This window comes from Triplophysa rosa, linkage group LG22, assembly GCF_024868665.1.
Source record: "Triplophysa rosa linkage group LG22, Trosa_1v2, whole genome shotgun sequence".
Taxonomy (NCBI): Eukaryota; Metazoa; Chordata; class Actinopteri; order Cypriniformes; family Nemacheilidae; genus Triplophysa; species Triplophysa rosa.
Genome location: NC_079911.1, coordinates 2,429,806 through 2,445,478, shown reverse-complemented (window position 1 = coordinate 2,445,478; position 15,673 = coordinate 2,429,806). Strand labels below are relative to the sequence as shown.

General features: G+C 37.0%; 2 protein-coding genes across 4 annotated transcripts in view; one reads left to right on the top strand and one right to left on the bottom strand.

The window, feature by feature from the left end:
* The window catches only part of il11ra (interleukin 11 receptor, alpha), a 51,403-nt gene extending 42,787 nt beyond the window's left edge, over window positions 1–8,616 (top strand). For 2 of the 3 annotated variants that reach the window (XM_057321131.1, XM_057321132.1), the window contains 5 exons: window positions 3,889–4,036; window positions 4,201–4,284; window positions 4,789–4,891; window positions 5,194–5,273; window positions 6,054–8,616. In XM_057321131.1, coding sequence (XP_057177114.1) covers window positions 3,889–4,036; window positions 4,201–4,284; window positions 4,789–4,891; window positions 5,194–5,272 — 414 coding nt within the window. In that variant the 3' untranslated portion in view covers window position 5,273; window positions 6,054–8,616. Of the gene's footprint in view, window positions 1–3,888; window positions 4,037–4,200; window positions 4,285–4,788; window positions 4,892–5,149; window positions 5,274–6,053 lie in introns of all 3 variants that reach the window. The other variant, XR_008961740.1, reaches the window with a different exon arrangement.
* A 2,358-nt stretch (window positions 8,617–10,974) lies between these two features.
* On the bottom strand, window positions 10,975–15,380 carry tmem267 (transmembrane protein 267). The gene is made up of 3 exons (XM_057321130.1): window positions 15,298–15,380; window positions 13,237–13,647; window positions 10,975–12,870 (listed from the first exon to the last, which is right to left on the bottom strand). Exons 2-3 carry the CDS (start codon window positions 13,606–13,608, stop codon window positions 12,535–12,537), a joined length of 708 nt encoding a protein of 235 aa, XP_057177113.1. The 5' UTR covers window positions 13,609–13,647; window positions 15,298–15,380; the 3' UTR covers window positions 10,975–12,534.
* Window positions 15,381–15,673: the final 293 nt, after the last annotated feature.

The window sequence follows — 15,673 nt, the reverse complement described above, 5'->3', positions numbered from 1 at the left end:
ATATGTTCATACTTTTTTGTACGTGTAAGAACTCGAGCTGCCGCGTTTTGGACCAGTTGGAGTTTTTGTAATAAGCCAGCAGGGGAACCACCTAACTGCATTACAGTAATCTAGTCTTGATGTCATGAATGCATGAATTAACTTCTCTGCATCTGACATTGATGTATATTTAAGATATATTCTTAAAATGGAAAAATGCAATTTTACAGGTGTTGGTGACGTGGCTCTCAAATGACAGATTACTATCAAATAGAACGGCAAGATTCTTTGCTGACGACGAGGGTTTTATGGAACATCCGTCAATAGTATTATAGCAGTATTCTTGGTTGTTACGTATAGCAGTTTTCGGTCCAATAAGTAGCACTTCTGTTTTGTCCGAGTTCAGTAATAAAAAGTTGTTACTCATCCAGTTTTTTTATATCGACTATGCATTCGATGGAACTGCTGTGTTTCATGAGGCTTCGAGGAAGAATAAAGTTGAGTAACATCAGCATAACAGTGAAAGCTAACTCAGTGTCGCTTTATTATATCTCCTAGAGGTAGCATGTATAATGCGAAGAGCAGAGGCCCTAAGACTGAGCCCTGTGGTACACCGTACTGGACTTGAGATTTGCGTGACACCTCATTATTTATTGCTACAAATTAAAAACGGTCGGATAAATAAGATTTAAACCATTTCAAAGCTATTCCCTTAATGCCGACATAATTTTCGAGTCTATGTAGGAGTGTGCTGTGGTCAATGGTATCGAATGCAGCACTAAGGTCTAGCAGCACCAATAACGAGATACAACCTCGGTCAGACGCCAATAGCAGATCATTTGTAACTCTGATCAAAGCAGTCTCTGTACTGTGACATGCTCTAAATCCAGACTGGAATTCTTCATTGATGTCATTCCTTTGGAGGAAGGAGCATAATTGAGTTGAAACTACTTTTTCCAGAACTTTAGATATGAAAGGTAGATTCGATATAGGCCTGTAGTTCCTTAGTTCTCTAGGGTCGAGTTGGGGTTTTTTGACAAGGGGCCTTATAACAGCCACCTTATATGCTTTAGGCACATGTCCTAATGTCAGAGATGAGTTAATAATACCAAGAAGAGGATCTATAATTTCTGGGAGCATCTCTTTCAGTAGATTTGTAGGTATAGGGTCTAGTATGCATGTTGTTGATTTAGATGATCTAATAATTTTAGACAGCTCATCTTGATCTACGGTATAAAATAATTGCATTTTCTCCTTAAGGGCGCTGTAGTTAGTTTGTTCAGCGGGTTTCACTTCTGATTGCATTGTTATAATTTTTTCTCTAATATCTTGGATTTTATATGTGAAGTAGTTCATAAATTCATCACTGCTATGCTGATATACAGGATCAGAAGTCACTGACGATTTATTTTTTGTTAATTTAGCCACCGTGTTAAATAAAAACCTAGGGTTGTGCTGGTTTTCTTCTATTAGTGATGAAAAGTAGGCGGATCTAGAAGTTTTTAGGGCTTTCCTGTATTTTCGAATACTATCCTTCCATGCTGTACGAAATACCTCTAATTTAGTTTTCTTAAAGTTGCGCTCCATTTTTCGGGCCGCTTTCTTTAGAGCCTGAGTGTGTTCATTATACCACGGTGTGGGGCTGCCATTTTTAATCTTCTTTAAACGTAGTGGAGCAACTTTGTCTAGCGTTACCGAGAAGGTGGAATTAAAATTTTCAGTGGTAATGTCAAGATCTTCAACGTTATTTCTCATGATTTGAGACAATTCGGGCAGATTATCGAGAAACGCATCTTTGGTAGTTGAAGTTATTGTTCTACCATATTTGTAACAATGAGTTTTATTTGCAGCCGTAGGCCAGTGAAGCAAACATAATACCAGATAATGATCCGAAATGTCTTCACTCTGCTGAAGGATTTTAACGTCGTCCACATTTATACCGTAAGACAGTATTAAATCTAAAGTATGATTACGAAGGTGAGTGGGTCCTGACACATGTTGACTAAAGCCCATGGAGTTAAGAGTGTCTTTGAAAGCCATTCCTAAGGCATCTGTAACGTTATCTACATGGATGTTAAAGTCACCAATGACAAGGACTCTATCTGCGGCCAGTACTAGTTCTGATAAGAACACACCAAATTCTTTAATAAAAACTGAGTGGTGCCCTGGAGGCCTATATACAATAGCTAGAATCAAATTAAAAAATGTTTTATCCTTAGTATTAGGTGTTGAAACATGAAGAACCATGACTTCAAAAGAATTGTATTTAGAGTTAGACTTCTGAGAAATGCTAAAAGAGTTATTGTAAAGTGCTCTAGTATCTCTCTAAATATCTCTTCCCACTTCTTTATATTCAGAACAGTCTGTTAAAAGACACACGACAGCCGACACGTTTGGCATCTTTGACATTCATGCATCTTCTCTTCACACAGTTTATGTGAACATCACAACTGCAAATACACTTGAAGAATAGTGACTTCAGAAGTCTTGTGGAAGACTTTAATGGGGCATATGTGTGGCCATCAGCATCCAACCTCATTTATGTTAATAGAATGTAAAAAGACCAGTTGAGCCCCATTGGACTCATGGGGAAGTTTTATGTACTTCAAGTTAAAAAGTACGTCTGATGTTGTGTTTTTCTGCATGGTACATCAAATTCTGTTTTCTATACTTTGATCTCTTTAATGTTCCAAAAGTGATTTAAAATCAACGTAGTGTCTCTAAGACATCATAAAGTCTCTTTATTTTCTTATGTGAGTCTAATAAACAGTGATGTATTCACCGTAACACGCACACTCACACCACTTATCTTGAGTTCTCTCGATCCCTGTGTGGACTGATCTTATCTTCTTTCACGAGGCTGCTTACATCAGAGAACCAGTTGTTGCTGTCTCCAGACCTGTGTGTGTGTATCTTTGTTTAAGTTTCAGCTGACGATTGAACAAGAAAGCCATAAAAACATGTTTTCGTTTGTTTTCAATTCGTGTGCTGTAATGAAGTATAATGTGGCAACATATTATAATGTTTTTAGCTTGTAGGAGTCTTAAATGTCTTATATACAGTAATGTGTTTTACTGACTTTTTACTTCTGACTTTCGCTTTTAGATAGAATGCATCTTCTGTTCCCACACTTAAATTTTTGCAATTTTATGTGTCTAATACATGCATGGGCAACTTATAACACACCAAAGACACAGAAAAACACGTGTTCGCGCCATATGACCCCTTTAAACGCCAGCGCCGGCGTCTTTATCTACAGCTCAGAGCACCTTTTGAAGTTGAAAAAAGTTAAACTTTTCTAAACAAAAAAACCGCCCTACATCAAGCAACTTTTTCACAGCTAACCAATGACAATCGAGTAGCGAGACCTGTCGTTTCCATAACAACATGCGAGGAAGGTGATTGGTTTGAGCAGGATTAAGCTCGAAGAAATGAAATGGCGGCCGAAACGCCGGTTGGAGCATAGTTTTGTATAAATGTAATGTTTAATATTCACTTTCAATAACTTTTGATTGCATTTCTAGAGAGAAAATGAAATATGTGATAAGTTATTGCAAAGACGCTCTCCGTTGATAATTCAAATAGAATTATGTTACGCTGCATATGAAGCCTGTCTCTCTGAGCTGCCTTCATGCACAAATACTGCCTCTGACCATTGCCGGCTGCTATTTGTAACCACAACACTGCAAGCTATTTTGCTTGTCAAAAAAGAAGTCATATATGAACACAGCCTAACAGAGGTTATTGTTCCAGTGTGATTCTTCTGAATAAAAAGTACCATTTTTCACTCTTTACTATGCACTAAAATCCCTCAAGGGAGAGTTTCCACATGAGCAGACCATCAATACCTCCAGCAGGTCTGACAGTGATGTTCGTTTTCAGTGAATCTGTCTATTGGTGTTTTCTCAGCTGGAAACAGAGGAGAACAGCAGTCTAAGGATTATGGACGCTCTGGCGGGTCATCTGCATCAGATCCAGGTCAAAGCTCAAGATGCTCTAAACAACTACAGCCAGTGGAGCGAGTGGAGTCATGTTGTAGAAGCTCGCCCGTGGACCGGTGAGTGACCCCACACAGAAAACAGACAAATATATGCTGACATCATTATAGATGGGAGCTGGTCATGAATAATTCACAAGTTATTCAATTATTATGCATTTCATTATATTTTGAATATTTAATCAAAACAAATTATATTCAAAATACTTTTTTTGTCATTTTAGACTCCTGGGATGAGCCAACAGCGGAACCTTTTGATATTCCATTTGTCGAATCATTTCCAGTCAGAGCAACCGATAAGTCTCCAGGTATAGACCACTCGAAATTTCATTCACTGTAAATAACTAATCCGAGTCAAGGTTTTGCTTTCATTTTCCCTTATACGATCTTGTTTTTCCCCATAATAACTGAGAAGTCTTGGTCGGGCAAACTTGCACGCATCTGATACTGCGCTACCGTCTTTGAGATTTTATCCAAATCTCCTTCTAAACGTTATCCAGATGGTTTGGACTTGTGTAGGGGGCGGAGCTTTTCCCATCATCCTGCTTTGACCAATCGATATGTAACTGCCAATATGTAACATCATGACTTGCTGTGTTCTTTATTAGCTAACTGAGACATTGTATTCAAAGTGCCTCAACAAACATCAATTACATCTACAACTTCTTTTCAATAAGTTGTCTGTTTTCTTGACACATTTCTTTATATCAGCAGTTTGGCAGAAGAGCACTACATTTTCAATACTTACAAAAACACAGATCCAATAAAACGTTGGGTTTTTTTGGTCACTTTTCCATTCTTCTGTTCCTCAGATTCATCAGCAGACCAGAACGGAAATCTTGGGCTGTTGGTTTTGCTGGGGCTGTTTGCGGCAATCACGGTGGCTGTTTTACTGACCATCATAGCCCTTCTATGGTGAATACTGTGCATCATTTTATATTTCGTCGCCTTGGAATGATAAGGTTCTATCTGCGACTTTTGTCAAAATTGAGTAATTCACATATTCTGTGATAACTTATTTACATGTGATGTTTTTTTCTTTGTTGTGGGACTTTTCTCTACAAAGTCAAATAGAACGCAAAAACGTTGAAGCTCGTTCTCGCAGATAGAACCTTTTAATTCCAGGGCAGCGATTCATCTGTATTTCGTAAAGAACACCTTTGTTTTTTTTAGATCTGGATAAGACACCTGCCGTTTTCTTGACTGTTCTTTTAAAGGGTGAGACAAAAGAAACAAGACATTGTGAAGAATCAGGAACTGACCTCCATGGTGAAGATGAAGTCCGTACCGATCTAAAGTGAGTGAGAGCAGAGGTCTGGCGTCTGCGCTGTTTATACGCTGTGAACGAGAATGCACGCTAAACGCTCTATTTATGGAGAGACTACTGTCAATGTTGATACTCGGAGAACCTTCTGATATTTCACATGGCGATACCTGCTCTCTGCCCAAGATGACAAAACCAACTAAATGTGTGTTGTATTTTCACGTTAGCTGTAAGGAAGTCCACTCTGATTGGATGTCATTTATAGGTCGCATACACACTGCAGAACTTTTGGAGTGACAACAAAGCAGAACAACAGGTCATTGTTAATAGCATAGCATAGTTTGTACCCAGTCGAGTTACAGTCAAATCTAGTTTATGGTCTTTTTTTAGTAGAAGCATGTGTTCCTTTGAATGTGCAGTGCGATGTCATTATCTTTAGATCTATATTTGTGTTTCAAGTGGGAGAATCGCAAGATATAAACATGATGATTTAAATGACAGCCGTCTGTTTTTCATTAGCCTGCTAGCTTTGAATCTTTCAGAGTCTCTTACAATTCAGAAAATACTTATTCTCATGTTCCAAACTTGAATGTTTAATTATTGCTTTTTGTGAAGAACAAAAGAATTTTGAGGAATCTTTATGTAGCTCTTGTCCGTAAAAGGACTAAGGCCAAAATTGGACTTATTTCCATATTGTAGCATTTTAACAGCATTTTTCATTCGAAAAAAAAATCTGTTTGTCACACAAAACTGTCAGGAGTTGTTTGACTCTCATGGACTATTTTTCTTTACTTTGTCTTCATTTCTTTCCAGATTTGAGAAGTTGGCATGAATTCTGCGATTCAGCTCTCATAGGGCACCACGATAGGGAGTCACCACAACACAAACAGACTACAGTACCCACAATCCACCTCTCCTCTCGCTGCTCAAGGGATGGGCTCCTTTCAGCGGAGCCACGAGTCGCGTGAACTGTGAATGCGTACAGCTCGATAATGTAGCACAATGCAATAGAAAAACATGACAATTTCTGTCTTTCTTTTTTTCTTATTTCTTTCTGTTGAAAGCAAATTCTTGGGACAGTGAAAAATTATATTTCGCATAGTATATTTTTTTATCACTCTTGCCTTCTTATACAGTACTCAATTTGTGACTCTTGGAATGCTGTGAAAAGGCTTTGCAGTTGGTTGGATTTGTGGAGCACATAGGGCATTATGGAGCAAACAGTTTTGTCTGTGTAAGACAAACTCCCTCATTGGCTGAACACGGGACTCTGTAACATTCGGACAGCAGCTATGTTTGGATGACAGAATGTTTGCTGTCTTGGCACTCCATGATGGACACAACGTTCTTTCCCTCGTTGCTTTAGAGACACAAGACTGCTTTGTATCTTGTCCAGCAGAGGTCTTCACAAGAAGAACTATTTCATAACAGGTGGACATATCTTCATTGATCATTTTTCTCAGACGTGGCATTTCATGTGCTAGTTATCTAGTTGTATTCCAGCATGATTATCAATACAGAAGACGCGCAAATTCACCACAACCGTTGGTGAGCTGGCAAAGACCTTCAAAGCAAAGCACAGATGACTTCAACAGAAAAAAACTGCCATTGTCAGTGCATCGAATCAAGACATGAATGTAAATCCGTCTTACAATGTCATATGTACGCATTTGTGAGGTGAAATCTGATTTCTTTGTTGAAGCTAATACATATTCACGATAAGAAATGCTATTGAAGCTTATCTACACATTTATATTGTTATAAATTCATGCAGTTAATATCTTCTGTAGATTTCTATGCATATGTTTTTCTGGTGTGCATTCTCCCCAGTAATATAAAGCTCAAATGCATGCATTATGTAATTTTTTATAAATGACAAAATATATTATTTGAACTGTAATTACAAACACATTGCTACTATTGTTCATTCAAATACATTATGCACCTTTATGGTTGACATGTATAAAAGGAGATGCATATCAGTAACCATCGGTCATTATCTCATCGTGATGGTTCAAGTTTCCCAATGTTTGCACAATGTTAGCTATTGAATTTGGCTTCTTTTGTTTTCTAAAAATTAAAATGAGGCTCTTGGTTCTTGCTAAAACATACTGTAGTTACTGTAAGTAGTTTGTTTTTAATAGATCTGACTTCATCAATTTTTTTATTTTCTGGCAGTGTCAGCAACCGTGGGCAAAAGCCAAAATGTTATGCATTTATTTCTTTTTTTATAGTTTCATTAGGATTTTAATTTAAGAAGTTGTTGCAACAACTTGCTAACAATCTAGCAACCTAACATTTAGCGTAAGATCGCACCTTCTTTTAAGGACCGAGTGCAATGACTGAACATCATTGATGCTGCGCCTTCCACAGAAAATATTTATTTATACAGACTTATTTAGACCACTTTACTCAGCGATTACAATCAGGATGTGAAGAGACTTTTAACCAGCATAAAAAAAAACTTGTTGCTTAGTGTTATTGTTTCTCAATGCATATTTGCACCATTGGCACGTATTTGTGCCTTCCTCACTCATTTCTATCCCACCAGCGTATTATGGGACTACAGTATTTATGCTAATACTGGCCAGAAAGATTGGTGCTCTAATGATGTTACCCTTTAAAATATTAGACATTCAATCACCAGCAACTTTCCTTGCAAATATGCAAAGAAGCTTTTGTCAATAATTCAGAAGTTATACAGGTGGTCAGTGTATTAGTTTGTAGTGTATTTGGTCATATATGTGTTCCCTCTCTCAGAACTGGGTTTTGTAAAGTTTTGGGTTGGTTAATGGATGATGTCATGACAGCAGTTTGTGGTTTGTGAGAAACAGAAATTTGTGTCTGCTTATGGAGAAGTACAGCAGACTTTTCGTTCAATATAAATACTGTATGTATCACAAGCCCCAAATTACAAGAAACATTTACATATAATCTACTGTTGGCTGGAGAGACAATAGATACTTTTGGTCATAAAAGAGTTTATTACAGTGAGCTTTTTCCATTTCGTGTTGCATGCAGGATGTAAAATAGGGCATATTAGAAACATTGGACTACTGTTGCCTGTTTAAAAAGCATGTCCATTGTATGTATATACATATATGAAGAGTTTGTTTCCAAAATGAGAAAACTCTGTTTTTCAATTTTTTCAAAAATCATGTTTTTTATTATCGTGTTTTTATTGTATTCGTTAGCTGTATTTTTTGCGTTATCATGGCAAACCAACTGCAGTTTGATTGATATAATTTGGAATGCACAATAAAAAAACATGATTTGTGAGTTATTTTGGAAATAAACTTTTATATGCAATTTTCCTGTACAACATAAGCTGTTTTGTTATCCTGTCCATATTTTTGTGAAATAAAAGGTATTTTATCAGAAGAATGATTGAAATATGATTTTATAAAGTTCTAATAGAAACAGGGTTGTGATAGGACCCTCTTCATCAATATGGCCACTTTGTTTCTTGGTAAAAATTCAAGAGTTTATTCAATCACTCGTACCACAAATATTTAATCATGAAAATCGGCCAATTTGCTATTTAAATGCAAGAGGAATTTAAACGGCAAAAGTAGTGTTACTCATCCAAGCCTGTAAAGAGCTTGTGGGGATTCAGCTATGGCTTTACAGGTATATTCCTTGAGGTAATAATATTGGCTCAGCTAAATGTTTGTCTGAATAATGTTTGATATGAATCAAGCCAGTGATTGTCCTGTTTCAGACTGTGTTTTAATGGTTTGGGTCAAGTAAGGCCAGTCTGAATTTTGTTAGCGTCTAATCAGTAGTTTTGGCAAGTCTTTAGAAGTCTGGAAAACCAGTGAAATCATTTAAAGCCCATCACCAAACAAAGCAATAAGTGGATGTACCTTTATTTAATAGATGATTGGATATATTGTTGAATCGGAGTTAAATCGTTTTTTCAACATTGATTCAACATTAAATCAATCATTTTTGCAATCTGGATGAGCTCATAATGGAGGGGTCATGTGTACGATCATTGGTAAAACGTAAATCCATGTTGCTTTGATTTAGAAGTTGCTGTTATATTACACTGACACCTTGCGGCGGATTGCGATATCATGCAAAAGTTTCAGCAGGCCGACTGATGACATGAAAATCATGCGAGGGTATAAAAAATCCTAGACTTTTAATAACAGATTTAAGGCTTTAACTTTAATCATGAAGTGTCAACGAGTGATGCATTATGTAAGGGATAATCCATGGCTAGCCGTGCATTAAAGGATGTTAATGCACAATGAAGTTTTTCTCTATTTTACATTTTTCTCTGCAAACTTTAAAAAAAAACTAGACATCATACACTTGCAGACTTTTTTAAGTCCAGCCTTAAGACAAAAGACCTCCTTAACTTACCATACACCCCAATTTTTCCATACACTTTATTATTAAACGCCTGTAAGCCATTTTTAAATATTTTCTTCATTTTGATGAAAATAAATGCCTGTACGGTGTGATATGTGATGTGAAATACAGATTAGTGCCCTGACAAATATCCAACCCAGCATATAAAAATCTTTCTTTACATGAGTCTCTTTCTTGTCTTACTGCTTGCGAAGTTATGCACCACTTCATCAAAACAGAGTTCTTTTAAGAGTTCGGACTCAAAAGCCATAAGCGACAGTTCTCAGTTCGTTTTTAGCTCGAGACCGTTTGGAAAATAAGCACCTTTCCCTCGCCTTGAGATAACCAAGTCTTTGAAAAGATGCACTATTGTTATCTTTTGCATTCTCAAATATATATACATTTATATATAATAATTAAAAACAATTAGATAAAAATAATCTAATTGGACCGTCAATTTCAAGTGCCTTAGCTATAAAATCTGATTGGACCCTATAAAGAAAGAATATCTGTATTTTCAAATATAGACACTATTGAAATGGCTATGCTTTTATCCTTGAAGGAAGGTCTTTAGACATTCAACCAACTGTTCTAAGATTTGACAGTTAAAATTAGTCATCCACGCTAAAACAGACTATTGACAAATTAACAAGTCATTTCAATTTACATTACATTAATCTGACTTAAAACATAACTCTTAATCTTGTATAATTTAGTCAACCATGTTTCAACATCATTTTATAAGTTAAAGTTGCCATGATGACTTGTTGATCATATTTGTTTTTTACAATGTATTTTACAACGTATTCACGGAACCCACAGTTACTAAACTGGAGTGCCAGGGGGCCCTCATATATGAAGAGCCTTGTCAAAGAGACATTGTATAGGCTATAGGACCATATATATAACATAAATAAACATTTTTCATTTTTTCTCTGAACCAAATTGGATGGGGCAACCTTGAAGCCCAGGTAGTGTTGACAAGTATGGTGTAATTTATCAATGGACTTTGAACACACACCTAAGTTAGTGGGATGCATTACTAATATTACATAATAATAAAAACATGTCCACTAGACTTTAAATAAAAGAACTATGGTAAAAACATGGTAATTACCGAATGGGATCCGTGTGTATTTGCATCTCTTTTTCAAGGGAGCAATAATGACAGGAGTAACCTAAAGGGCGCTTTGTGATAACTGCATAAATAACGACTTTTATTTTATGACAATGCATCAAATGACAACATAAGCACGGGCAAATATAAATTAGATTGTGCAAAAATGCACAAAAAGAATATGTACAAATCTTACACCGTAAACAAATAACTGTAAAAAAAACAGTAGCAGCTAAATAAAACACACATCACGTAAGATAAATAAATGTGCAGTTTAATTAAAGCGAAGGGCGTTTTGTGTATCCACATTAACACACAAGTTTCAATTGTTTAAGCCCTTTTTGACAGGGCTGTTCAATCCTGATCCTTGCTTCCAAAAACACAATGTCAATAATAAATAATGTCATATATGCACACAGTGAGCACTGCAACTACATGTCCTATACATACTAATGCTTTACAGTCTTAACTGATTTAACCTAAGAAAATGCCAAGATGAGTATAGTTTAAGAACGTCAGCCCATCAGCAGTCTATGACAACAGTTTTTGGTTTTTCAGTCTGCTTTCAACAACATGGCTTGCACGTGCTCCAATAATATTCTTTCCATTTAAAAGCATTGCAATAATTATAATGGCACAAAAACCCTTGTGCGGTAAAACCTACAGTGTGTATAAAGACAGTGAAGAGCAGTATCACAATGGTGTAAGAATTAGCAAGCGGTTTAAATAAAACAAAAGTGATCGGATTGAATCATTCCCTGGATTTAAAAAAGGCAGCAAATATCTCAGAGTCCAGTAATTTGATTAGATCTTCATACTGTTGTATAAGGTTAAACAAATACAAGTAGAAAACATCCTTCAAGTACACCTGCAGCAATTTTTCAACCACAAATATACAACACAGCATCACCTCTCACAATGCATCAATATACACCCATTCTTTTCATTCTTCACAATATGAGTTTTACAATGACTCGTGTCATTTCATCTGGAAAAAAATCAAATGGCAATAATTAAGTAGACGAGTTCAAAACATACGCCACTAAGCTAAAAATGACAACACCGTGTTGAAGCCTTAAAATATGTTAGTTGACAAGAGACCATCTACACTAGGCCGACATACCAAATACTCATTACACACTTACAATGATTTTGTTGCCAATATAATATTAGGCAACATTGTGAATAAAATATGCTTTGAGTGAATTATGCATTGAAACCTTTATGACTGGCCCTTAAGTTTCCTTAAAAACCATGTGTCTAGACTAGTTACAGCATCTCTGATTCTACCGCTGGAAACGAAAACAAGTGTAAGGTAAATTAATTTATATGAGTTAAACTGTCTGCTGAAATACAAAACTGATTAACTTCACTCCAAGCTGCTCACAGTTACTGTTTAAATGTTGCTTTTAACATAGTAAAATGTTTTAGTAAAAATATGCACTGTTGCTGCTTAAAACAAGCTGTTTTAGTACTTAGATCAAACATTACAAACGGACTTACAGTAGTAGTCAGCAATAGCTATTTGATTCCTCTGATTAAAAACAAAAATGCATTTCAGAGCAAATACAAAAACAATACAAAAAAACAGAGCCAAATTGAAGCTGAAAAATAAGTTCATGTAATCATTAGTTATTTCACCCAGCCCCAGTCAATATTCACAGTCACGGTAAGGTGTGAAATGAGGTTGTATTAACTGACTAGTTAAAAGTATCAAACATACTGCAGGAACAATAAAAAGCCATTATTGTATGTGGGGATGAGCTAGAATGGAAATGTTTGAAGTGTTAAACTTTACTAAAAACCCGTCAAAGTGTATCAGACGTCAATGGTGACACCGTGTTTGGTGGATATCATGTCTCTTGTACCGGTCAGATACATTAGCACAGAGCACAGGTGGGGCAGCGTGGCCGTGATGGTGACGTAGAGCCAGTAGGAGATGGGTGCCGTGTTTCCAAACGGACAGACCCAGAGGCCGTGACGAACGCCGTCCCGGATGTGGTGCGAGGCCAGTGAGATGAAGAGCATCCAGGGCAGGGAGCACCACGAGTCCTTCAGCCGGCACGCCCACATAAGGAAGCGCAGAGAGAAGCACAGCGCTGGGATCAGTGTGGAGCAGTGCAGGGGCGGCCGGTGGGGCAGATTCAAAGCAGCCTGTGGGGAGTTCAAAGAAAGAGCACACATTTTAAACAATCTATGTGTTATTAAAGGCTTAACCAGGGTACAGCAAGAACATTGTTTACAATCATTTAAAAAAACCTCTTAGAGTTTCAAGTTGTTTGAGAGTATAGGGGGGACTGGTTTTACGTCACTTGCAATGCTTTGTGGGAGTATGGGGTTGCTGCTGGCCGTTCTTGTTTCCATAGTAACAGCTGCCTCCAAGGAGGCTCTTTGAAATCACACTAATGTAAGCTTATGTTTTCTGTTCTGTGACTGCTGATCACATAATTAACTTCACTAAATAGTTGCAGTTATGCAATACATTCATATTTAAAGGGCGGAACAAGGACACAATCTTACTTTAAGCGACAGTGATCCAGCCATGTAGAAGTGGTCCAGGTCAATGACAGAGGCCAGGAACCCAGCCAAAACGACTTCATAGAAGTCACTTTTCTTCCTCAAACCAATCACAATGGCCCAGGACCAGAGCCCGACTACGCTGTGGACCGCATTATCCAGCACAGCCCTGAGCCATAGATGCTGCTGGATGAAAGGCAGGGACAGAAAGTGATCAGCGAGAAAACAGAAAGCTCCCAGGCATGTGCTGGCCAGCAGAGAGGCAGTGCTGAAGGTCTGGAGCAGGGCCTGAGCTTTCTCTGTCTCTACGGCCAGGTTCAGGGGCATAGCCATGCCCAAAGATGAGGAGTCCAGCTTTGAATAAAAGCCCCTCATCGCTGGCCTGTTCCATGGGGGGGTCAGCAACTGTATTTGCTGGAAGAAACATGCAGACAGAAAAAAGATCACACATTATCTTTCACTTGTATACAGCATAATTGTAACGTAAGTCATTCTTGCAAAAAAAGAAAAGACTAATCTCTAAGACATTGTGGGCTCTAGATCCCTCCTTCAGTGAAAGCCTATGAGATGATTATCTATTTCATCATCTGCCAGAAGAGCATGACAAATCTGATCAGTTAGGAACATCTTAGCACTATTTAAAGTAGGCCTATCATTCATGTCCTCAGAGTAAGACAAGTTTTGCTGCACATAGATTCAGCCCAAACCTTTCACCCAAAGAAATTGGTCATAAAAAAATAGTAAAACTTAAATATGTGAAAATCTGATTGGAAAAAAAATTATATACAATTATATACTGGAATCTAGTTCATAGGAGGCAGGGTGACCTAAAAAAAATACTAAGAGAATAAACTGTCACACACACAGACAAAGGATAAATAATACTTAATGCAAAAGGACAAAAACATTAAATACCATGGATGCATATTTACCAAGTAATCCAGGGTGTAAACCAACCATTTCAGATTCAAAGCCAAATTACATGGGGTGACCTAATAAAGCACCTTTTTATTATTTTTCCAGAAGTTTCAAAAAGTATTCAAGATATGTCATTTTATATTCTGGTTCTTAATAAGCTTATATTTTGGTACCCACATGTATTACGCAGGTCCTGTATAGTACAACCCCAGAAGTAAAGATCTCAATAGGCCCTGTGTTCCCTTCAGAAGTGGTCATCACTATGCCCTACTCCCTTCCCCGTCTCTTGACTCTAGAGGGAAAACGCAAGTGTATCTTTTAAAGTGTCCGATTAAATTTTACTTGGCAAAGGGAGCAATAAAAACAACGTCATTTTCTCTTTATTTGGAGTGACGTAACGTTTCGTATGCTGTCCCCTTCCTGAAGGGCCCTTCGTAGGGCGATATATCCCGTTTGGAACGCACAGACAGTTTCCCACTTTTAAAGGCCGAAAACCAAATGTAGGTCAATTTACACAGCCGATACTCATTGCATTTAAAAAACAAATACTGTTCAAACTAGAATTGTATCTTCTTTCCGTCTATCAAATCAACCGCAATGAACATAGGATTCATTCACAGGCTTTTATTTGAATCTGTTTCAGTGACATTTGGAAGAAGGGATTTTGTTAAATGAGGACTTGAGCAGGTGGAGTTTCTACACGGAATGACCCATCTGCTTTAATAATACAGGCATTTTAACACCACAAATTCATACGTGAACGGTTAAAACAACAACGAAGTAAAACAATACAAGTCTAGAAAACAGTTAACGTTACGTTTCTCCATGAAGGAACATTGTCCTTTTCCACTTTTACCGGTTTTTATTTTGTGAAATGCACTGCTATAGTTTTAACATTATAATAATTTGAGTATGTGAATACTATAATCAAATATTTATTACTGGAGGGCCTCAATTTAATAAAATTAACTTTAGCTTAGCTGCTGACTAGCTCATCTGCTAATCCACAGCTGATGGTAAATGACTAACGTTATATTTATTAGCAAACAAAACGACATGAAATAATACACCACTATTTACACAGTTCTGATATATGCACGGCGTAATATACTCAACAAATAATAAACACAAATATCTTAGGCTCACCTCATTTCATTCACCTCACCGGTCTGACGGACTGTTTGTTCCGTTTACGAACCACTATTTGATTCACGAATGAATGACTCTTTTGAACCAAGTCGGAAGTGAGATTCGATGCCTTCCTTGAGAACTGTACGTAGTATGCATGCAACATGAACTTTTCAACATTTATAAACTTTATTCATAGGATTCACGTTTATTTAGATCTTTTCACCTTAAACGGTGGCATGTCAAACGGTGGCTTATATGGCATGTCAAAAAAAATACATAACTAAAATAAAAATAATGGCATTTATACTGATGCACATATCTTTTTGGTTGTTCATTCATATGTTATCTAGATATTTTACTCAAACAATACATACGGTATTGCATTGTAATA

Excerpts from the sequence above, each read along its gene's own strand:
- tmem267 (XM_057321130.1), bottom strand. The coding sequence starts at position 13,608 with ATGAGGGGCTTTTATTCAAAGCTGGACTCCTCATCTTTGGGCATGGCT. Across the intron at positions 12,871-13,236 it reads CTGGATCACTGTCGCTTAAA|GCTGCTTTGAATCTGCCCCA; the intron begins GTAAGATTGTGT and ends AACTCCCCACAG.